We start from the raw sequence: 25,226 nt of genomic DNA, 5'->3' as shown, positions 1-25,226 counted from the left end.
TTCTTGAAGGAATAAATTCTTCTTTATTTGCTATTTCAAAACTTCAAGAATCTGTACAGAACAGGTGAATCAAAAACAGTATTCATTAAAAGGGTCTTAAAAAGACATTTTCCTTGCCACAAACAAAAATACACAGAGTGAAGAGTGTTTCAAAAGAAATTGACCTTCTAAATCTTAAGACAGAAATGAGCTAATTACCTTTGGAGATGAGACTTTTACATGAACAATAATTGGTGCTAAGGAGGTCTTTATAAGTTGTGCTGGGTGATTGATGGTGTCTGCATCAAGAACAACCAGTTGCAAAGATCTTGCCAACTCAAAGATTCTTTCAATTTCACTTTGTACTTCCGCTAAAAGAAGAGAAATAACAAATAACAGGTCATGGTATTTTTATTAATTAGTTCCTATATTTAAAAAATAGTACCTCTTTCAGATATGTTAGCCTACATTGCAAAACAGAATATTTTTGAATTTTCATAGTTCTATCTAACTTAAGATCTTTTCCAAAGAGAGACGGGTTTTGAATTTTACCCAAAACCAAACAGTTGGTGGAAAAAACTGAGATGGTGCACTGGATTTGCTTCTTACACTCACTCTAATATTTAGCTATTTACATAGCTATGTTGTTTTGATTGTGATTTTGTTCTAAAGAACTTTTATTTTAGCTCTAGAAGCTGAAACCACATTTTAGGAAGCAACCAAAATACAGGTGCAGAGCAACATCACATGGAAAACAAACCGCACTGAAATATGTCTACCAATCAACAGTTTACAGGTTAATGTTTATGGATATGTTTTTATAAAGTCTTGCAGCTCATCTGTTCTGACTGATATGCACATTTTTGTATCCTTGTTAAATGTTCTGGACCTACTCTTACAATTAGCATACTGCTAAGTCTTCCCAGGGATGGGGGAGCCTGGTGGGCTGCTGTCTATGGGGTCACACAGAGTTGGACACAACTGAAGTGACTTAGCATAGCATAGCAAGTCTTCATTAAGTGCTAGGGCCAGTGGACTTATTCTATGGCATGATTATCTTCAGTATTAAAAAAATACAACTTAATACCAATTATATTAAAGTGTCACAATGCATTTCGATGCAAATCTACTGGGCCAGGTTTAATAGACAACTGACCTGAATTTGTGCATGAATCTGGTCAAATGAAAGATCTAGTTATTTTCAATGTTCAAAGCAATCTGGCTGTTGTTTAAGTAATAATTAAGCAGATTATCTGCAAAACATAATATGGATTTCTGAAATATAAAAGCTTGTTGTAATATATCTTCTTATAAATCCCCTGATTTATTGAGCATGTCCAAAATCTGAATTAGTCTATTTAATTTTCAGAAAGATGATCTCATTTTGCTTTTTGGTTTCTTTTGGCTACAGGTATAACCTACCAATATTGTAATCTTGTCTAAATTACACTGAGGCATCTAATTTAAATTCAAAGATGGACTAAGAAAAAGTTGATGTCACTCTAAATATCCTCATTGAAAAGGGTATGTGCCAGAATCTCATGATTTGTTTTGCTTATTCAGAATAAACACAAATTTATGTCAATCACCAAAAGATCTCCTTTTTAACCCAATAGACTGACAGGGTGTGTGGGATCATGAATGCTCAAGTCTATCATGTAACTATTTTCTAGGGCTCCGCATAATAGCATAAAATTCTTATAAAATTCTTATTTCCCACAAAATCACTGATGTTTAATGCATGCTCTGTTTTAGAAGTATTAATTTAAAGAGTCAGCAGGACCTAGTAGAAGCTGTTTAGTTCAACTTCTGACTCACAACATGTTCTCGGATTTCCTTCCTGTAATGGGTTGAATTGCATCCCCCTCCAGATTCCTATGTTGAAGTCATAACCCCCTGGTACTTCAGAATGTAACCTCATTTTTGAGATAGGGTCTTTATAGAGATCATCAAGTTAAAATGAGGTCATTAGGGTGAGTGTTACTTCAGTACGACTGATGTCTTTATAAAAATTGGAAATTTGGAGACAGGCACACACAGAGGAGAACCTGTGTGAAGATGGATGCAGAGACTGGAGAGATGCTTCTAAAGAGAGGAATGCCGGAGATTGCCAGAAAAACCCCAAGAAACTAGCAGAGAGGCATGGAAGACAGTCTTTCTCACATTCCTCAAAAGGAAACAATCTTGTTGATACCTTGATCTTAAATTTCTAGCCTCCAGAATTCTGAGGCAATAAATTTCCATTTGAAAAAAAAGTCATCATATTATCCAATACCAATGGCCTGAAAGATTTCACATTACTTTGAATGGTGCCTAGCTTTCAATATAGCAATGTAAAGAACCTGGACAATTTGGCGTATTTGAAAAATTCTGAAATACAGTCTACATTTATTAGCAACAACAACCTACTTGTCCCTTTTTTCCCTCATATGTCAGAAACAGAAAGATTTTTTTCCAATGGAAAAGTTTGGAAAATAAAGTCTGTTTTTATTGTAGTAAGTTTTAGCTGTTGGGATGTAGGGTTTTTTGTTTGTTTGTTTGTTTTTCCATTAAACTGTCACCGTTGAATGTAACTCCTGGCCAGGACTGTACTAAAACAAGGTTATACTGCTTTAAGCTTCAAATTTTAATACAATGTTTTCTGAAGTAGCAAAAAAGGCAGTGAGGCAAACTAGATTGCCCTGGTGCAAAGAACCCTTGAGGCACTCAGAGTCTCTGTGTAAATAATTCAGAGATACTTGGGCCTCATTTACTTTGTACCAGCAATGAGGTAAGTATAATGTTTTGGGAGATTTTCTTGATCTCATCCTTGATGTTCAGCTTGCAGGGTCTTAGTTCCCTGACCAGGGATTGAACCTAGGCCCTGCAAGTGAAAGTGCTGAGGGCAGGCACACCTACTGCTTAACCTACACGAAGCCTGGGCCATGGGTATCAACAGAGAGGTGCTGGGGCAGAGCAGGCCAGGAGGCTTCAGAGGTCCACTCTATGTACTGGAGTGGGTCCAATACTTGAATGATATGTATAAGGAATACAATAACTAAATTATACATGTGAGAAAGAAAGTTATTATCTACACAGCCCCTTTTTTACCCACACCAGAGGGCTTGTGGGATCCTAGTCCCCTGACCAGGGATTGAACTCAGGTCCTCTGAAATGGAATCACAGAGTCCCAACCACTGGACTGCCAGGGAGTCCCCTCATATCCTTCTTTTTTTGTTGTTTTAAAGAAAAACTTTAACCAAATCTAACAATATCTTGACTGCCATGCTGATTCCAGTCAAAGCCTTGTAACAATATTATTCCAGACAAATGAACTCTGATAAGTCATGGACTAGGATCCTGGGAGACCTGAGAGAACACTTCTCTAATAACTCGGCTGCCACTGGTCTGGACTCAGCTCTCATAGCAACTCTGTCACCTGTGATCTTTCTCTCATATCTAAATGCTTAAGCTATGTCAATGGCTCTTTGCGGCCCAAATGACATTTTCCAAGGGGAGTACCTTGGAACACTAATGTCATGAGATAGCAAACACAAAGAAGGGGATTTTCTACAAGGGAAATACCCCATTTTTAATAGCTTCTCTAGGAATTTCAAACATGCATTACCTTCTTTATCTTCATGTCTCTAAGAAGTCTTTCAGCGAAGAAACCTGACAACTATTTAATCCATAAATTTCAAATTTATTTGACCATGAAAAACATACTATTTGTATCTTTTAAAAAATCAACATTTTGGGACTTCCCTTGTGGTCCAGTGGTTAAGACTCTGAGCTCCCAATGCAGGGGACATGGCTTCGATCCCTGATGGAGGAACTAGTATCCCACATGCCATGTGGTAAGGCCAAAAGAATAAAATCAACATTCTGTGGGATCTATTTTGGAGGTCTCTTTAGCAAAGCATACTAGAGCCCTAATATACTGGCCTAAACCTATTTTTTCAGTCTCTTCTGTTGCTCTCAATTCATGCCCTCCACTTCCTTTTTCTAAGCATGATCTGCAAGAAAAACCACTTATTTCTCAACCACATATTGTTTCTATGTCAATGCTTTTGTACATTCTTGACTGCCTTAAGAACCAGCTCAAAAAAAAAAAAAAAAAAAAACACAAAACTGTAAAGTCTTCTCAGATACCTCTTACTCCCTATGTTTTTCTCTTTACACTTTTAGTACTTTGCTCATAATTTCCATTATTACACAGTATTTTAACCATCACTTCCTTTTTTCTGTTTTCTTACCATGGGTAAGATAGTCTGTCTTAGTCCCATTTGTACTTCCTAAAGTCTGGTGTAATGCATGGCAGTAAAAAGTGTTCAATAAATATTTAATGAAAGAATCTATAAATATGCATTAACAAGCAGACAAAAGGGCATAAGTGGCTCACAGAATGGTTATTATAAGATGTTGTCATTAAATTAACTCCAGTGGTTGGGGGTATAAGACTTTACAGAGTGAAAAGGAAAACCAATGAACTGATATCTACCTTGTTTCTTTCTCACTATTTACACTAATCCCCCTCCACCCACTCCACTGGCTCTGACAATAGGTGACTACATAGATTATACGGGATGACTTCAAAGGGAAGGAACAGTTAAAAGTCAAAGGCACTTTGAGGAGTGAAAAGGAGGGTGGAAGATAGGAGAACAGATGCTTATTTGAGAAATCTTCAATCTAACTTGGCATCCTTGCCACTCATGATATATTACTTTAGTTAGTAATCTGATTCATCATCACCAACTCTGCCTTCATCATCCTTGAAGGTCAAAATACTGTGCCTTTAAGAGTGTTTCACTCTGTAATGTCAAAGGCTCTAAATAGAGAACTAAAGAAGGAACCACTGATGTTTGGGATCCTGCTCCCACAGACACTGACAACGGTCCCATTTGGTATGTTCAGCATTCTTTCACAAAGCAGACCAGAATGTAAATGCAAAAGAGAGTTATGGGTGGACTGCACCACTCTGGGCCATCACAGAAACCACAAACAGGCTTTTGAGATGAGTATTGTGCTTTTCAGGCAGCCTGGACCCACTTCTGTGGTTGGTGAATCCATCCCCCACAGCCCTGTTCCTGTATGGCTTGATGGAGCTAACCACATATATTAGTGTTTTTGCTTCTCCATCATGGTGAATCTCATGATGCTTTCTGACTGACTGGTGTACCAGGAAAGGCAAGTTTAAACTCCTTAATGTTAATGATAGTTGCTACATCCACTTAAGGATGTGACCATTCTGGGTACCAGCTGGCAGCAGAAACCACACTGAGAACACCATTATCGAGCTTTCTTCCAAGGATCTGAGAAAGGTGGACATCTCATTTGCTTTCAAGTCAGCTGTGATTCAGGTATGACAGACGTCATTAGCCTCATTGAGAAACTTGGGCAAAGCAGGGATGAGTGGCTTCGTGTGCCGAGGTGGTAACAGATGAAGACAGCCTCTTGAGGATTCTTCCCACCAGACTACTAATTAGCTAACTGACTGGAGCTGAGATAGAGAAGGATCAGCTGCACGACTCTGCTCTCTGCTTTTGTAAGACTGGCCTTCTCATCAGTTAATCAGTGCTTCTCCATTCAGAATGGAGATCAGGGACTTCCCTGGTGGTCCAGTGGTTAAGATTTCACCTGCCAATGCAGGTTACTCAGGTTTGATCCCTGGTCCAGGAAGATCCCACGTGCTTCTGAGAAACAAAGCTGGTGTTCTCTAAAGCCAGTGCACCATAACTACTGAAGCCTGTCCACCTAGAGCCTGTGCTCTGCAACGAGAAGCCACCACAATGAGAAGCCCTAGGACCACAACGAAGAGTAGCCCCTGCTCACCACAACTAGAGAAAGCCCACAAACAGCAACAAAGACCCAGAGCAGCCATACATAAATGAATAAAGAAAAAAAATTTTAAAGAATGGCATCAGAGCAAACTGGAAAAGCATTCACAAAGGCAACACGTGTCACCCCAGTCTGAAAGCGCAGCTTGGAGAAGTAGCACATTTGAACATCTTACCTAAGCTGGACCGAGTGTTCGAACGTTCAATTATTGCTCTCTTGCTGGGATTATTTAGCACAGACCTCTTAGCAAGAGAAATGTCAGCTGTCACTCTTGTTATTGATATCCTATGAATAGGAACACAGAACAGAACAAACCAGTAAAAATGTGGTGGGGCTCTCCAAGCGATTTATAACCACAGTACTTAATAACCACTTTACATACTATAGTGCAACCACAGTATAATAAAACATTGGCCACAAGTATTTTAAATAGGCTTTGGCTAGCATTAAAATACAAGCAGAGCAGAATGGAGGAAGGTTTTTGGCTATTCAACAACAAAAAAACTCCAGGAAGAATGCAAACTCTTCCTCCACTATTGTCTGTCCTGCAGAATTCTCCTTATAGTACACACCATACCAAGAGGGAATCAAAACATATAAATAAACTATGTTCTTTCTAGAAAGCAGCAATACAATTTCCCCACAATTCATAGCTGATTTTCTCTTGAACAAGACCTTCAGGAACTGCACAGTGCCTCAGTGCTGCTGGTCAAAGGGGAAAATCCTCTTCATTTTAATCATCAAAGACACTCAACCAGTTGGTAGCTGTGTTGCACTCCTGGTGCTCAACAGTTAACTCATGACACCACAGGCCCGAAGGAATGCTTCATTTCTAAGAATATGAAAAATATGGTTTCTTTTCTACAGGCACAAGATTCTCTAGCATGTTTGCATATTACTTTGAATGCATATGGTGGACAGAAATAAGACACTATTGCTGAGGGCAATGTGAGGATTGTGCCAGGATTTCCCTAAATTAGAAAGTATCCTGCAGTCATGCAAGACAAGAATAAAGCAGAGACATTGCCAATGAATGGAGACAGAAGTCTATCTTGTCTATGTATATGATCTAACAAATGAGAATCTCTGGAACTTACAACTTTCAAGTTCTTTATTTTAGTCTGGGTTTGCTCAACTTCAAATTATGATCTATCTGCAGAATGCAAAGAATGCCTCTCTAAGCCAGCTACTGCCATCATGGGCCCTTCCTCACGCTTATCTTCAGAACTTAGAAGATTCCAGAAAACAGACAAGGCCCCTTCCCTTTTATACTCATGCACTCTTTCTCCCCAACTTTCAAGCTCCTCCAGAGGGTAGAGCAAGAAGGGGATAGAGTTAGCCACAATTGAGTCCTATGTCATCTCACACCTATTTAGGGATATGTCAGCCCTCTCAGGAGATTCCTCACTTGACTTCAGGGACCTGAATCCTTGGGGAGAATTTAAAACAGTCCTCTTTGGTCAGAAATCATTTCTTTAGAGCAACAGGCTGTGCAGAAAAAGTTCTGGTGCCATTTTAAAGCAAAGTACTCTTTGTTGGTGGTTTTGGATATATAAGCTGCAGATGGTGAGGAAGTTTAAAGAATTTTAATTCCTTAGAATTTTTCAGGCCCTAATAAATTATTTGAGGCATCTTCAGACTGTATTCTGTGGAAACCAAGAATTTTGTGAAATATCTCAGGCCACTGAGAACATCGAATGGGGGCCGAGCTGGCCAGCAGGGCCCATCTTTCCCATGCTTAATACCAAATAAGTGCCTCTGCATTTCTGTTGAGGCCTTACCTGTGATTTCATTGTAAGCACTTGTTCAACTGCTAAAAGATACTGGAAAATACTGGTCTGTACAACTTCATTTTATCAAGAAAAAAAGTGAGACATGAGGAGGAAGTTCCACATGGATCCCTAGCGTCTAAGAAGGTCTAAAGCACAGGCTCCCAAGCTCTAGCCCAGCACTGAATCACCAGACTTATAATTCTCTTACAGTTTCAGCTTCCTTCTCCAGCAACCCCGAATCTCCAGATACCAGCCAAACCATCAAGAGCAGATCTGGGCCATACAGAGTGATGGCCACTTTCTAAGTCAGGTTAAAGTCCGTGGAGCCCGTATCTGAGTCTCTATTACTCAGCTGGCTGCCGCACTTGAGGCATGAAATCTCATAGGCAGTCGTCGTGGTCAGAGATCATTTTACCTATAGAATAGGATTTGCTTGTTTATTTTTGTGTTTCTGGCATCTTTGTTTGTTTGCAGTTTTAAGAATGGAGTCACTGATTAGAAAAATACTATCAAGTTCTAGGGGCAGAATTCAACCTTCTAGAATATTCACTTTTAGAGGATAGAGGATCCAAAGATCCTGTTCTGCTTAGGTGAAAATCAAATCTAGTTTTATACTAGCCAAGTAGTGACCCTGGTTCCTAAAAGTTGGAGGGATTATCAGCAGATGTGTACTCTTATATTTTCTGGGTTTTAACACACTTTTACAAAGCCATTTTCAAAAATATATAAAGTTTTTACCAAGAGGCAGAATAATAACACACAAACAAAAAACAGGAAATGAAAACTTGTTCATGTGTTCTGAAAACAAAAAAGGTGTGGACAATAAAAGATTCTTTTTCTTCTTTTACTGGTCAATAAAATACCAATTTGTTGGTGGTGGTCGCTAAATTGTGTCTGACTCTTTGAGACCCCATGGACTGCAGCACACCTGGCTTCCCTGTCCTTCACTAATTTGTTAGCTAATTTGTTAATATGTTATTTCTTAATAAAAATACATATGTAGGAAAGAGCTTAGGAGAAGACAGACACAGCTCCAGAAACCCTCCAATAAGACAAAGCAGGAGTTTCTATTTTCTATGCAAAGATGCTTACTATTATCAAAATCAGACACCAAATCCAAACTTTTTGTTGTTTAAAAGGCTCCCCAGTAAAGTAATTACATTCATTATTAAATGCTACTAGTTTATATACTTTTTTTTTACTTAAACTAGTACTCTTTCTACTTCTTTTCTTGATACACCTTCATATCTTCTAGTGACTTTTAATACTTCCATGTATCTTTGATATACATCTCTAAAACGTTCCCTTGGATACTTCTCTGTGACACAGTGTCAGTAATTACTAGTGAGGGATAAAGGATGTTCAGTTCCCCAGCAGACTGGATATATATAAATCTGGTAAATCTGAATCCTAGTTGTTACTTACTTCTGATTTGGAATCCTTCATAATTTCTGCACTCCATCAGTGCTATGAATTTTAGTTTTCTGTGACTTATCTATGGAAAGACATTACCCTCAGGTGAGATACATTCATTCAAAAATAATTAGTATTTCCAGGTTGATAATGGAAAGCTAAAGATCCTTTTATACTCTATCCTTACCACATCCAATATGCAACCCTGTTAGTATATTAGTTTAAAAAAAAAAAAAAAAAAAAAAAAACTCTTATTCTTCACAAAGGAAAAACATTCCAAAGATCAGAGAGCACACTGTCAGGAGAAGGAAAGGAAGGGAAGGCATACATGGACCTGGGGAGTCTCTCTGATCTTCCTCTGGCTGGATCTTCCTGCTGGCTGCGTGACCATGGACAAATCATGCCATTTTTTTGAGCATCAGGATGATAGTTCTGCCAGACTATCTCACAAGACAGTCACTAGGAACAAATGAGGCAATATCTAAAAGTGTTTTCTTAAATACTCATTCATAGTTATAGCATGAACTCTTCCATTGCCAGAGTCCATGAAACTTACATATACTTTGAGGGTGGGAGAATAAGGTCAGACATGTTACAATCAAAATCTGTTAATTTAAATATTCATATTTGAATAATTCAAATTATCTCGAGTGCTTGAGTGTCCACGGATGAGTCTGCATTTGAATAGAGAGTAGGAGGAGCTGATAAGAGGGTGCTATTGGTTATGAAACAGAAGGCACTGTATTGTTCTTTTCCATTTGTCGCCTACAATTACAAGTTGTTTTCATTCTTCCATGTCTTGGCTGCTTTGTGATAGCATCAGCTGTTGCCATTTCCTTTCATAAATAAATACTATTTCTTTGAGTCTCCCTCAATTATATTTTTAGCCTCCTTTCTTTAAATTCTTCCTAAAACCTTTTTTTAAAGCATGCCTTGGCTAGTAGCTTCAGATCCTATTTGTATGTTCATTTAGGATTTGGGGCCATAATCATGTTGGTTACAAAGTGTCCTATAACTGCCACAGAGCTGATCTGATTCAGTTGTCAAAAAGCCTAAAGTTACAACTTTGTTGGGATTTGAAATTATTAGCATAGGTCAACACATTGCAATTGGTTTGACTGCTTGCTGTTCAGCCTGTGAATGGTAGATTCAACCAGCTGAACAAACCTCATCTGAAAGGATGATCCCTGATGAATGTTTGTGGTGCGAAATGAAGAGAGAAAAGCTCCTTGCCACTGTGCATGCACTGTGCCCCTGCCAGGCTGGTGCATTGTACCAGCTCGTTAGACTCATTCACTTAGTTTATGACCTGTGCATAGGAACTGTCATGGATAGCCACATGCACAGGGGTTCCCTGAGGAAGTATTCAGTATTGTGCTTTTCATTCTTTCTTAGATACATTCTAGTTAAGCCTTGAATTTATTAAGCAATGAATCCATCAAGCAATGAATGACAATACAATTGTAAAATAAGTAGCTTTAAACTGATTCAAATCATTTCTAAGGTATCATAAAAGAGTAAGTATATGATTCTGTAGGAGACACTGTTGGTGTTTAATTCAATTTGTTGAATTATTTTTTAACCAAGATCTGAAAAATAGTACTGAAGAAGAAAGACTTTTAGGCAGTTTCTTTTTCTCTTTTGGCTCTTTCTGAAAAAGAAATTATCCTATTTTGTCTAACCTACTGCATTCATAGCCAGTGAAACATGGAGGAGGTTTCCATTAGAACATATTGTTTATGCTGTATTGCTATGCAAAAGCCCGCTGTGTAACTGTTCTCTTGGCTGGTTTCAATTAAAGACTATTTGTTGTTTTTCCTCCTTTTATTAATTGGTGGAACACAATGCAGCAGATTGTCATGGCTCAAAATGTAAGGATATTCCCCACACAGCAGACATGTCAGAGTCACAGTGAAACTACAAGCATATTTCCTTTTCCTAATCCAAGTTTCCATATACACCAGTGAATGTATTATAGTTTTTCTGCTGCAGTGGCCTCTGTTAATTTGAAAGCAAGCCCTCTCTCCTACTCCCACCTTTATTATCTAGCTTTCTCAAACTCTGCCATACATCAGATCTCTCTTGGGCAGAGTCTCTCTACACACATACCTTCTGCTGCTGCTGTATTCCTCCTCACATCTCTATACCCTCTGCTGTGCCACCAGACACCCTGGATCACTTGGCATTGGAATTTTAGTTCTATTTCTATTAAAATCATCTTCAATAGTGTATGCTTGATGAATCAGGTAACTCAAGCTGATAAATCTCTGCTGTTACAATTAAATGCACTTCCTCTCTCTATGTCTGAAGATTGAGGAAGAACCTCAGATTTTTCATTCTTGAAGGCAGTAATTAAGTCAGTCACTTTCTCTTTGCTAAATTACAATAATTACTTCCTTCTTTTCCATAAGGTCCTACTGTGCAAACCTTTACTAACACTGCTGTTTATACGAATGTTATATGGGGACCAAAACAAACAGAAACTTAGACTGCATGTGGGATGGCATTTGTTCAGCTCAAGAGCTCTTGTGGGGCCACAGGATGAAGCACTGCTCAGAACTTCCTTAAATAAAGGTCCACAGGTTAAAGCCATGTGACTCCAAGCACAGCTGAAGGAAGCCTGCTTGACTGAGCCGGGCATATCAACTATTAACAACCCAGGGAGAGCTGCATGAAGGTAAGGGTCATGGCCCCTGTCATCAGAGGCAAGGATCAAAACCAACATTAAGTTAAAAAGCCACAGTTCAGCTGTTTCTTTGCAATGCCTTTTTTAAGAAGTAGATTCCCGGTACTCAAAAGTTACAAACAGAAGCAGGGTATCCATCTACCTGTTGTTTGACTTAAGAGATTAGAATATAAGGACTTTTTACATTTCCTTCCAACTCCAATAGTCTAGTATTCAGTACTTTTCACTTGTTTTCTTTGAAATTACTTCATTCTCTGTCTATTTTGTTTAAAAAGAGAGAGAGAATAGGATACATCTATGGCTTTCTTATTAAGCCCTCGTGTCCACTAGATAAATATGGCAGACTGCTATTTGTTCAACAAAATCCATTTTGTCTTCCTCCTGGGCACATAGCTAGACTGTAATTCCTAGCCTCCTTTGCAAGAAGGTGTGGCCACATGTCTAAGTTCTAGCCAATGAAATGTGAGAATGGTGTGAACTAGAAAAGCTGGTTCACTCCTCTCCCTACAGCTGATTGTAGAGATCAACCCCAGGCCAGCGGTCCCAAATGATGCACAGGACAAACTTTCTTTCCCATCCTTCCCTTCTCCATCCTACCCACCTTCCAGCTGAGGAACACCTGCCTCAGACTGTGCAATGAGCAACAATAAGTTTCCACCGAGTTTGATTCATTATACATTTTGGGCTCTATTTATCAAGGCAATCTAGCCTGTACTCTGACCAGTGCATTCTTTTGGCAAAACATGTTAGCCTTTGCCCTGCTTCATTGTGTACTCCAAGGCCAAATTTGCCTGTTAACTCCAGGTATCTCTTGACTTCCTATGTTTGCATTCCAGTCTCCTATGATGAAAAGGACATCTTTTTTTGGTGTTCGTTCTAGAAGGTCTTGTAGGTCATCATAGAACCGTTCAACTTCAGCTTCTTCAGCATTAGTGTTTGGAGCGTAGACTTGGATTATTGTGATATTGAATGCTTTGCCTTGGAAACGAACAGAGATCATTCTGTCATTTTTGAGATTGCACCCAAGTACTGCATTTCAGACTCTTCTGTTGACTATGAGGGCTACTACATTTCTTCTAAGGGATTCTTGTCCACAGTGGTAGATATAATGGTCATCTGAATTAAATTTGCCCATTCCTGTCCATTTTAGTTCACTGATTCCTAAAATGTCAGTGTTCACTCTTGCCATCTCCTGTTTGACCACTTCCAATTTTCCTTGATTCATGGACCTAACATTCCAGGTTCATTTCTTTACAGCATCAGACTTCACTTTCATCACCAGTTATATCCACAACTGGGCATTGTTTTTGCTTTGGCTCCATCTCTTCATTGTTTCTGGAGTTATTTCTCCACTCTTTTCCAGTAGCATATTGGGCACCTACCAACCTGGGGAGTTCATCTTTCAGTGTCATACTTTTTTGCCTTTTCATACTATTCATGGGGTTCTCAAGGCAAGAACACTGAAGTGGTTTGCCATTCCCTTCTCCAGTGGACCACGTTTTGTCAGAACTCTCCATCATGACCCATCTGTCTTGGGTGGCCCTACATGGCATGGCTCATAGTTTCATTGAGTTAGCCAAGGCTGTGATCCATGTGACCAGTGTGGTTAGTTTTCTGTGATTGTGGTTTTCATTCTGTCTGCCCTCTGATGGAGAAGGATAAAAGCCTTATGGAAACTTCCTGATGGGAGAGACTGACTGTGGGGGAAATTGGGTCTTGTTCTGATGGTCAGGGCCCTGCTCAGTAAACCTTTAATCCACTTTTCTGTTGATGGGTGGGGCTGTGTTACCTCCCTGTTGTTTGGTCTGAGGCCAAACTATGGTAGGGGTAATGACCATAATGGCAACGTCCTTCAAAGGGACTTATGCACTCACTGTTGTATTCAGTGCCCCTGACCCCACAACAGGCCACTGTCAACCCACGCCTCTGCTGGAGGCTCCTAGACACTCACAGCCAAGTCTGTCTCAGTCTCTTGTGGGGACAAAGCTCCTTTCTCCTGGCTCCTGGTGCACACAAGGTTTGTTTGTGCCCTCCAAGAGTCTGTTTCCCCATTCTTGTGGGAGTTCTGTAATCAAATCCCACTGGCCCCCAAAGTCAAATTCCCTGGGGGTTCTCAGTCTCTTTGCTGGATCCCCAGGTTGGGAAATCTGTCGTGGGTCCTAGAACTTTCTTTCTTAACAGTATGAGAATTTCTTTGATATATTGTTCTACAGTTTGTGGGTCGTCTGCTCAGCAGCTCTATAGTGGGGCTAATGGCAACCTCCTCCAAGAGGGCTTATGCCACACACTGCGTGTCCCAGGTAGCTACACCCAGAGCCCCTGTTGCTGTGGCAGGCCACTGCTGACCTGTGCCTCCATAGGAGACACTCAGACACTCAAAGGCAGGTCTGGCTCAGTCTTTCTGGGGACTCTGGGTCCTGGTGCACATAAAGTTTTGTTTGAACCCTCTGAGCATCTTTGGCAGGTATAGGGTTTTATTCTAAATGTGATTTTACCGCTCCTACCATCTTGTTGGGGCTTCTCCTTTGCCCTTGGATGTGGGGTATCTATTTGGGGGGGATCTTTTTTTGTGAGACAGATAACAATCTGTCAATGATTGTTCAGCAGTGAGTTGAAATTTTGCAGTTCTCACTGGGGAAGATGAGCACATGTCCTTCTATTCCACCATCTCATTTTCAACAACACAAGAGATGACTCTACACATGGACATCCTCAGATGATCAATACTGAAATCAAATTGATTATATTATTTGCATCCAAAGATGGAGAAGCTCTATACAGTCAGCAAAAATAAGACAGGGAGCTGACTGTGGCTCAAATCATGAACTCCTTATTGTGAAATTCAAGCTTAAAGAAGAAAGTAGGGAAAACCACTAGACTGCTAAATCAAATCCCTTATGATTATATAGTGGAAGTGACAAATAGATTCAAGGGATTAGATCTGATAGACAGAGTGCCTGAAGAACTATGGATGGAGGTTCGTGACATTGTACAGGAGGTGATGATCAAGACCATCCCCAAGAAAAAGAAATGCAAAAAGGCAAAATGGTTGTCTGAGGAGGGCTTACAGAGCTGAGAAAAGAAGAGAAGCAAAAGGCAAAAAAGAGAAGGAAAGTATATCCACTTGAATGCAGAGTTCCAAAGAATAGCAAAGACAGATAAGAAAACCTTCCTCAGTGATCAATGCAAAGAGATAAAGGAAAACAATAGATGGGAAAGACTAGAGATCTCTTCAAGAAAGTCAGAGATACCAAGGTAATATTTCATGCAAAGATGGGCACAGTAAAGGACAGAAATGGTATGGGCCTAACAGAAGCATAAGATATTAAGAAGAGGTGGCTAGAATACAGAAAGAACTATACAAAAAAGATCTCCATGATCCAGATAACCACGAAGGTGTGATCACTCACCTACAGTCAGACATCCTGGAATGTGAAGTCAAGTGGGCCTTAGGAAGCATCACTATGAACAAAACTAGTGGAGGTGATGGGATTCCAGCTGAGCTATTAAAAATCCTAAAAGATGATGCTGTGAAAGTCCTGCACTCAATATGCTAGCAAATTTGTAAAACTCAACAGTGGCCACAGGATTAGAAAAGGTCAGTTTTCATTCCAATCCCAAAGAAAGGCAATGCCAAAGAATGTTCAAACTACCAAACAATTGCACTCATCTCACACACTAGCAAAGTAATTCTCAAAATTCTGCAAGCGAGGCTTCAACAGTATGTGAACCAAGAACTTCCAGATTTTGAAGGTGGATTTAGAAAAGGCAGAGGAACCAGAGATCAAATTGCCAACATCAGTTGGATCATTGAAAAAGCAAAAGAGTTCCAGAAAAACATCTATGTCTGCTTTACTGACTACACCAAAGTCTTTGACTGTGTGGATCACAATAAACTGTGGAAAATTCTGAAAGAGATGGGAATACCAGACCACCTGACCCGAGAAATCTGTCTCCTGAGAAATCTGTATGCAGGTCAAGAAGCAACAGTTAGGACCAGACATGGAACAATGGACTGGTTGCCAATTGGGAAATGAATATGTCAAAGCTGTATATATTCAAAAGCAGAGACATTACTTTGCCAACAAAGGTCCATTTAGTCAAGGCTATGGTTTTTCCTGTGATCATGTATGGATGTGAGAGTTGGACTGTGAAGAAGGCTGAGCACTGAAGAATTGATGCTTTTGAACTGTGGTGTTGGAGAAGACTCTTGAGAGTTCCTTGGATTGCAAGGAGATCCAACCAGTCCATTCTGAAGGAGATCAGCCCTGGGATTTCTTTGGAAGGAATGATGCTAAAGCTGAAACTCCAGTACTTTGGCCACCTCATGCGAAGAGTTGACTCATTGAAAGGACTCTGATGCTGGGAGGGATTGGGGACAGGAGGAGAAGGGGACGACAGAGGATGAGATGGCTGGATGGCATCACTGACTCGATGGACGTGAGTCTGAGTGAACTCCGGGAGTTGGTGATGGACAGGGAGGCCTGGCGTGCTGCGATTCATGGGGTCGCAAAGAGTAGAACATGACTGAACGACTGAACTGAACTGAACTGAAGGCTGTATATTGTCACCTTGCTTATTTAATTTATATGCAGAGTACATCATGATAAATGCTGGGCTGGATGAAGCACAAGCTGGATTCAAGATTGCTGGGAGAAATATCAATAACCTCAGATAAGCAGATGACACCATCCTTATGGCAGAAAGTGAAGAGGATCTAAAGAGCCTCTTGATGAAAGTGAAAGAGGAGAATGAAAAGTTGGCTTAAAACTCAACATTCAGAAAACGAAGATCATGGCATCTGGTTCCATCATTTCATGGCATATAGATGGGGAAATAGTGGAAACAGTAACAAGCTTATTTTCTTGAGCTCTAAAATCACTGCAGATGGTGACTGAAGCATGAAATTAAAAGACACTTGCTCCTTGGAAGAAAAGCTATGACCAACCTAGACAGCACATTAAAAAGCAGAGACATTACTTTGCCAGCAAAGGTCTGTCTAGTCAAAGCTATGGTTTTCCCAGTAGTCATGAATGACTGTGAGAGTCCAACTATAATGAAGGCTGAGCGCCGAAGAACTAATGCTTTGAACTGTGGTGTTGGAGAAGACTCTTGAGAGTCCCTCGGACAGCAAGGAGATCCAGCCAGTCAATCCTAAAGGAAATCAGTCCTGAATATTCATTGGAAGGACTGATGCTGAAGATGAAGCTCCAATACTTTGGCCACCTAATGCAAAAAACTGACTCATTGGAAAAGACCATGATGCTAGGAAAGATTGAAGGTAGGAGGTGAAGGGGATGACAGAGGATGAGATGGTTGGATGGCATCACCAACTCAATGGACATGAGTTTGAGCAAGATCTGCGAGTTGGTAATGGACAGGGAAGCCTGGCATGCTGCAGTCCATGGGCTTGCAAATAGTCGGACCCAAGTGAGCAACTGAACTGAAACTGAAGTCTGTACTGAGGTACTTAGCAATTCACATAATGCACTGAAGCTTTCTGCTTTCTTGAACTAAAACATCAACTATTGGAACTAACATCCCAGCTTATTTTCTTTCTATTATATATAGTCCCAGAAACTAACAAATACTTTAAACACAATTATCCAGAAGGTTTTTCTTTTAAACAAATATATACAATTTGTACTTAAATCAGTATCATATTTGCTTTTTTTCTTAAAATATCATATTTTTTAAAATCTATGTGGAAATTTTAAAAAATATCTTTAAATACTTAATAATTTAGTAAGCTGGATGCATTTATCCATACTTATCCATCAGCGCTGTTTTCTTCATTTCTAATAAATCTTCAGGTATTGATTTCATGTGGTTATTTTTACACAGAATACATTCTGCATTGTGAAAGAGCTTAGTTCTTAGTATTGAGTCGGTGTGGACTTTTTACATTTCTCTGCAAAATACAGAAGCTCCTTCCAGATATTTTTCACAAAACTGAAGTGATAAAATTTTCCATTGGTTAAAGACTGTGCCATGTTGATATGGGTCATAGTGGGATAAGATACATAGAAAAGAAAACAATAAAATAGGAAGGTAATTTCTGGTAAAACAAACCCAGAACTGAATATTCAAAGAAATACTATTCCCTTCAAAATAGTCACTTTGGGAGGCTTATGATGAAAACAGGATTCCTTGGTGGCTCAGTCAGTAAAGAATCTGCCTGCAATGTGAACCCAGGTTTGATCCCTGGGTCAGGAAGATGCCCTGGAGAAGGAAATGGTAACCCACTCCAGTATTCTTGCCTGGAAAATACCATGGACAGAGGAGCCTGGCGAGCTGCAGTCCATGGGATTGCAAGAGTAGAACACAACTTAGCAACTAAACCACCACCACCATGATGGAAACATTTCTTACACTCCTCTTTTAAGGAAATTTAGTACTTTATATCTTCATATGATACACATGCATATATGCGTGCACACACACAGTTCCCAAATGACCCTATCCAACTTGACCAGCAATGCACCATATTGTCAGAAACATTCTATATTTTTCATTATTTTCTCATAAACATGTTTGGTATGAATTCAATTACAAGTGAGAAAATAAAGACTAACACATCCATGTAAATAAAACAAATGGATTATTTTCCTTATCAAGGTCCTTTTACTTTAAGAGATTCAATGCTATACATCCTAACTTCATATTTTCAGAGCACTTTCATTGTGTTCTCCCTTGAACATTGACTTAACTTTTAATTAGAGAACATCTGCAATCGCAGGAGACATAGACATACAATCATAGACATACAAATCAATTTATCATTCATGGTGGTTAAAGGAAAATAAAAATGCAAAAGCATCTGTATGTCTCACCTCCCATCAAACCTGTGCTTCAGGAAATCAAAGAGGGCTTTCTGCATCATGTCTGTGACCTTTGCAGAGGTGAGAGAAAAAGAATGAGGCAAACAACAGCAGAGAGAGAGAGATCAAGAGTGAGAGAGCTGCAAAGAAGGGTGCTCCAACCAAAGACCTTATCACAGCTATTTGTCTGCTGGGGGCAGGACAGGGCAAACTACCATGAATGGAGTTTTTCACACTTAACCTACTTGCGCTTACTCAGTTTCCCCCATTTGTTCTCCTCCAGGGTGCTGAGGGGTGAACCAGCGGTGTTCACTAGACCCAAGACAGACCCTCATCTCTTTTTTAGGGGTTGAATGGCCACCGGGAGACCAGGATAAGCTGGCTCTGTGCACAGGTACGGCCTGTCCATGCCATACCTGAGTGATGCCTGCCTGCAGTGAGGAGCAACTAGAGCTCCTTGGGCCAGCCCCAGGCCCAGCCTCCTGCTAGTCTGAGCAAGTTGGTGGACACATTCTCCACATCCAGGGCTGGATTTCTGTAGACCCCTCTCTGCTCTTCCTCAGACAGTCCCCATTGAGAGGGGGAGGGGAGGGGAGGGAGTGAAAGGGGAAGTGGGAGAAGGAGATGGGATTCTTAAACCTGCGTCAAAGAGATTGATTAATTCACTCAACAAATGTGCACTGAAAGCTGACTATGTGCCAGATTCGTGCTGATTCAGTGGGAAGGGTGCCATGGAGGTGGCCCACCTTCAGATAATGTCCTACCCATTTATTCTTATCCATGCTGGCATAAAGTCAAAATGGCAACATCTGAAATGCAGTACATCTAAGTGCTCTCTTCTTCCTTACATTGCTTAGTTCATCTCTGAAGGAGTTCAATGACATTTTTAATGGAGTTTTTTTCCCTTTTTTACGTCCTTTAAAATAAAGAAGCAGGGAAATGTTTGGTGGAATATGCCATCGTCTTGAGCACCCAGCAAAGCGAGACTGGTTGGTGCGCTGAGGTGAGGTTTGCTGGCAGTTTGCTTTTATGTTCCCTTGTGCCATTCATTCGCTATTTTTTCTAACAGCAACAGGAACCGTTGAGACAGATAAAATCCTTTTCTTTGACTTGAAAGCAGAGTAAACCTTTGACCAGAACTTCCCATTATAACTATTTTGAGGGCGCTATTTCTAAACACTGTAATACATGAAAGATAAGAAGAGGGCCAGAGAGGGAGGAAATAGCAAAGAGCCACGTGAACCCCATAAAGCACCTCCTGTCTTCACAAGCTGAGGGCCCTAGTGGAGGAAGCTCCCAGTGGCTGTCTCCTAGGTTCTTGATCAAGAACTGATGGGTAACAGACTGAGATCGGTACCTCATAACCCTTCAGCGATGGCCCCACCAGCACCACCGGACGCATGGATGGCACCACGTCGTAGGGGGGGATGTGCTCCGTCTGAAAGAGACGATTGGACACACATAACAAGGTGTGCGGGTCAGCAGCCCTCCTCCACAGCCACAACATTCACAATCCTCCAGCCAAATGAGAAATGATAACCACGGGTCCCACCACGGAGATGCCTCCCTCATTTTATAGCCATTTGGGTCACTGAAATGGAGCATTGCAGGCATTTATGGATAGAAACCTTCACAGGAGATTTAAAAAGGAAACATGACTTACCACTTTTTGCTTCTGTTTTGCTAAAAGACAACAATGAGAGCCATATCAAAATATGTAATCTCTGTCATGGTCAGCACACGATTTTAAAAGATGGAAGAATATGCCAATTTGTCCCTGTCATTCTCGTCATTTCCCAATCACCCACTCTGCAGAGTATTACTCTACTATTTCATTCTGGTTGGGCCAATTGGGAAGACAAATGCAAAAACAGACAATTTCCTCCCTGAACAAATGACCTCATACCCTGATTTCACAATGGGTGGGGAGGCTAGATTTCATAACATTGGCTGGGCCAGCCACAGGCCATGGGTTGTTCCCGTGCTGGACACAGCATGTGGTGTGGCTGAGAGCAACTTGGACAAATCAAATTTGATAAAAAGAGACTTAGAACAATAATTTGTATAATAATGACCATCACTGCACTCACTAGTTATTTTTGGATGTATAATTTTGGTAAACTAGCAGAAGAATTTGCAGTTCTTTTTGTGTTCTTAAGGCTTTCTGCTCACTTTGCAGAATACTGACATATTTTTCCTAGTGCATTGCTTTTAATTTCAAGTAAGTTTATAATCAGTTGTCCCTGTTCTTTCTTGTGTGTAGTAGTGAACAGCTGCAATGACTTAAATGTTCAGCAAATGGGGATGAGGCAAAATATACTCAACATCTCTGGCTTTGTGGCCACCCATGCAGTCCTGTCCATTTGCGGACAACCTAAAGAACAAGACTTTGGTTCAGAGCCCTGGAGATCAGGGTTCACATACAAGGACTCCGATACTCAGATCTGCTCTGGAACCAACCCAGTTTCCTGCAGTTATGGTATGCCAGGATAGACATTGGATCTGTCATTCTGAATTGATAACCCCAGATACATTAATGCAGCATCCGTTCTGGGGCAGAATGAAATGAGCCTGTAGAGCCAGGGAATGTGGTGGAAGAAAAATTCTTGCTTGAATACCTCCACAATTTCTAAATGCACGACAACTCCTGATTGGGCCATCATGGTCCCTTCATTACCATTAAATTCAGGGCTCAGTCGTCTGCTTTTCAAACAGAAATGAGCCCATTTGGGCCAAACCTCATTCTCTGCTTCAACCCTCCCCACCTCCACAGCTCAGGTTGTACCAACATACCCTGAAGTTTTACATGAAGACTGGAACTTGGCATTTTCTTTAGAATGCTTTTAAAACTCATATAATTGGCCCTCACCATCTTAAAGTGTGCTGGGTTCTCGGGTGGAATAGTGAACTTGCTTCTGAATGATTTATACAATAGAGGGCAAATAAGATTGTACAAAATCATGAGCCATATCAAAACATGTAATCTCTGTCATTATTAACAATGATCTGAATTTCTAGTAACACAAGTACCCTTTAAATCAAATTAAATTACTAGAGAAGAGCAAATAAGCAATGAAATATTAAGTATAAAAATCTTTAAATTGCTTCCAAATTAGTAAAAAAAATATTTGCATGTATTTTCAAAGATTAAGAAAGAAATACATTCCATTAAAAAAAAAAAAAGTCTAACTAAACCCCTCACCTGTTGATGTTGGAGTTGCTCGAAATGTCCCTGATACCATTTCTCCAAGACTTGAAGAAGAATTTCCACTAGATTTCCTAAGATACAGAAAAGGAACTTAGGACTCATTCCCCAGATTCCTTGAAAATAGAACTTGAGAGTACAAAGCTTTCTTTGGCCTTAATCCTACTAAACAATTCAAAACACACCAAGTCCTGCTCTTAGAGTAGAGCTTCAAGGATCTGCCCAAATGTTTTCTTTGACCTCCTTTCTCAGAGAAAGTGGGAAACTAACTAAGATCTGGAAATACTTTGTGAAAGTCTCTTTCCTAATTATTCAATGCAGAAATGAGGCCAATGAATCACTAAGAGGAGTGTTCTTGTGAACCGTCTGCTTAACCAACACTGACCACCAATGCACTGGCTGGATGTCAAACACAGCTCAGAATGAGCAGAAGAGTATTCACTGTTACAGGAACTAAGGATACAACAGTGAGGGGAAACAAAATTCTTTCCCTTATACAGACAAATTCTAGTGGTATCAGTATCAATCAGATGAATAGGTAAAAATGTAGTATGTTTGATAGTAAGTGCAATAAAGAAAACTGAGATGGGAGAGAGATAAGCAAGGGGAGAGAAATGGATTCAACTTTAGATATGGTGGCAGGAACTGAATCATTGAAAAGATGATATTTAACACAGATCTGAAGCAGATGAAGGAGTGATTCAGTGGAAAAGTGAAGGAAAGGGTGTGGTAAAAAAAAAAAAAAAAGCAATTGCAAAGGAAGATAGGCTTTCACATGGAGCAGCAAGAGAGACAAAAAGTCTAGAGAAGTAATAAGAGGGATGAATCATTAATAACATTACAGGCATGTTATATCCTAACAAAGGTCGATAATTAAAAGTGGGGCTCACACTGTACTATTGTGATCTCCTATCACTGTTTAAGAACTTCCCATTATGACAAAGGCAAAAGGGCTCCTGAAGAACAGAGGCATTTTTGAAACAGAAAAGGATATAATAGAAAAAGGAGGTTGAGAGTTAAGAGAAAGAACTAATTCTATTTTAGGACTTTCAAAAAACAGTAACACATATCAAATCAGTGCTTCAGTGTAGGCTCACAATATATGCAGGCTTAATATAATGCTGATTTGTCCTCTCAGGCTTTGCTTGTATCCCTGGGGCCTTTAAACACCTGCACTCTGATCTTTGTGGATACTTCATTGTTCACTAGAGGTTAATTCATCTGAAGCTGGACAGAGTCTTCCCTCTATTACCAAGCATTGGCCACAGAAAACCCTGGAGAAGCTGCTACTGGTCCTGGGATGGTATTTCATGTACTACGGCATTCTGTGCTCACTTGAAAGAGCTTCTCTGAAAGATAACCAAGAAGAGCTACGATGCCAGGTCAGGCCAGGCCCCCACTTACAGTACTGTAAAAGGATGCCCTACACAACTCTCACAGAGGGAAGCTCAGGTTCCCAAGAGGGTTTGTTGAGGTCACAGAAAACACTCTCCACTGTGGAATTCATGTTGATTTCAGGAGTGTCCGGCTTCGTTCAGTACACAACAGGGGGCATGAACTACCTGAAACCCCCTTGTGTCAATTTCAGAAACGCCTTGCACATAGAAAAATTGCTTTTACTTCAAAAGCATACGTGTTTAACTTAATAAGGAAACTTGAAAACATCGCCTAATTTCCCTGCTCCCCGCAAACAAAACATGGAGAAAAGAAGGAGCCTCACCCTCCGTGAAAACGGCCCCTTTTCTGTTCCTGCTGAATCCGTATGTTCTCCAATCTCAGCGGACTTGGGATGAAGCCAATCTCACAGCCTTCTTTCACCAGCCTTCCTATCCACCAATCATTGTTATATTTCTGGAACACAGAAACAACGATGCTATCAATTCACTTATCTTCACATTTATCATTTCAGGGGGCCAAAAGATGGAAGCACCATGTTATATAATATTATACTGTACCGTGTTATATATACAACCACTATTTATAGTATATTATACCATATTATATATATCTGAGGGGTGGTGTCCAAAGAATAAAGCAAGCTTTCTAGTCCAAAAGCCAAGATAATTAATACTTGAGGGTCTGCAGGCCATATGGACTCTGATGCAGCCACTGTAACGTTCTGCTGTAGTGTGGAAGCAGCCACAGACAGTATGTAAACATGTACGCACGGCTGTGCTTCAAGAAACCTTTTCTTTCTGAAAGACAGCAGGCTGGTTTCAGCCCATGGGACACCGTTTGCTAATCCCTGGGCTAAAGTCAGGTCTTAACGTTCGGATTCCTTTGGTCCTTGTCAAGAAGCTCTTGCCACATCTTCGGGAATAGATTTTATAAGGGTAAAAATGCACCACTGTAATTAGAACTCTGGAAGACAAGACAGACAAGTCTAAGATGAAATACACTGAACAGTCTGTTATTTATCAAAAGCTTTGAGGTAAAAATTCCACCGTAGTATCTGTATTTTACTCTCTCTGGGGAAAAACAATATAATCTTCCAAATACAGATTTGCAAATCAAGGTCCATCTTATTACCTGAAGAAAAATAAGCCTACTCTCACAAAGACTAAGCATATTTTACATAAGTGGAATTTTTGAAGTAATCTCCAAGTGACCTGAAATCCAATAGGAATGAAGGAATTTCCATTTAAATAAAGTTCCAAGACATGTAACCTTGGGGGAAAAAACCCACACAAAGGCTTCAGTCAATATGGGGTGAACATGGTTCTATTTGATGGGCCAGCACAACTGCATTTGTAATGACAGATTTGCGGAATGTGCTGACTTTTAAAAAAAATGCACAATATGACAGCTGCAAGTTAAGTTTTATTTGGGGGCAAAATGAGGACTATAGCCCAGGAGACAGCATTTCAGATAGTTCTGAGAAACTGCTCCAAGAGGCAGTGGAGGAAGGTCAGAAAGAGTACATTCAATCAAGCACAAACAGAAGCTTTCTGCTAGTCATAAGGAGCCGTCATCATTAACAGGAATTTAGTGCTTTTCTAAATATGAGGAGATATAAGAATGGGGCTCATAAAATTGGCTCCTGAAAAATATTTAACTGTCTGAAGACCAGTTATGCCAGTTTTTCCCAGAGCACAGAGTGCCTCATTTCTGCTCTCCACTTTCAGAGGGTGTTGAAAATCAGCAGCTGCAGCAGCACATGACTTAATCCGTACAGAGGCAGATGGCAAGTGCCCGTGTTGTTCTTGTTGTTCAGTCGCTAGGTCATGTCCGACTCTTTTGGGCTTCCCTGGTGGCTCAGTCAGTAAGGTACCCATGGCAAGTACCAGTTTGTAGTTGACAAGTCTTAGGGCAGAAGGCATGTTTAATCCAAGCTACCTGCCTCAAGGGAAGGTTTCAGCTGGGTGATTTCCAGAAAACAGACATTAGTCCTACTGTTTACATCCTCCAGAGATAATTCCAAAAACTTCCTTTATTGTCTTTATTAATGTCGGACAAGGTAACTCTCTCTCTCTCTTTGATCCAGGAAGCATCTCATTTTTTCAAAGCGTAACTGCATATGGTATATTTTGCTT

The 25,226-nt window shown here is 40.2% G+C and overlaps 1 protein-coding gene across 9 annotated transcripts in view; it reads right to left on the bottom strand.

The window, feature by feature from the left end:
* CACNB4 (calcium voltage-gated channel auxiliary subunit beta 4) overlaps window positions 1-25,226 on the bottom strand; it is a 282,377-nt gene that overhangs the window by 27,722 nt on the left and 229,429 nt on the right. For 6 of the 9 annotated variants that reach the window (XM_025261447.3, XM_025261438.3, XM_044935379.2 and 3 more), the window contains 7 exons: window positions 23,414-23,544; window positions 21,691-21,767; window positions 20,152-20,171; window positions 19,846-19,926; window positions 18,501-18,559; window positions 5,972-6,081; window positions 199-350 (listed from right to left, as the gene is read on the bottom strand). In XM_025261447.3, the coding sequence (XP_025117232.1) occupies window positions 199-350; window positions 5,972-6,081; window positions 18,501-18,559; window positions 19,846-19,926; window positions 20,152-20,171; window positions 21,691-21,767; window positions 23,414-23,544 (630 nt within the window). Of the gene's footprint in view, window positions 1-198; window positions 351-5,971; window positions 6,082-18,500; window positions 18,560-19,845; window positions 19,927-20,151; window positions 20,172-21,690; window positions 21,768-21,878; window positions 23,315-23,413; window positions 23,545-25,226 lie in introns of those variants that run through there. The other 3 variants (XM_044935383.2, XM_025261479.3, XM_044935394.2) reach the window with 3 other exon arrangements.

Source organism: Bubalus bubalis, chromosome 2 (genome assembly GCF_019923935.1).
Source record: "Bubalus bubalis isolate 160015118507 breed Murrah chromosome 2, NDDB_SH_1, whole genome shotgun sequence".
NCBI classification, from domain to species: domain Eukaryota; kingdom Metazoa; phylum Chordata; class Mammalia; order Artiodactyla; family Bovidae; genus Bubalus; species Bubalus bubalis.
The sequence above is the reverse complement of the archived record's forward strand: the minus strand, read 5'-3'. Positions and strand labels throughout refer to the sequence as shown.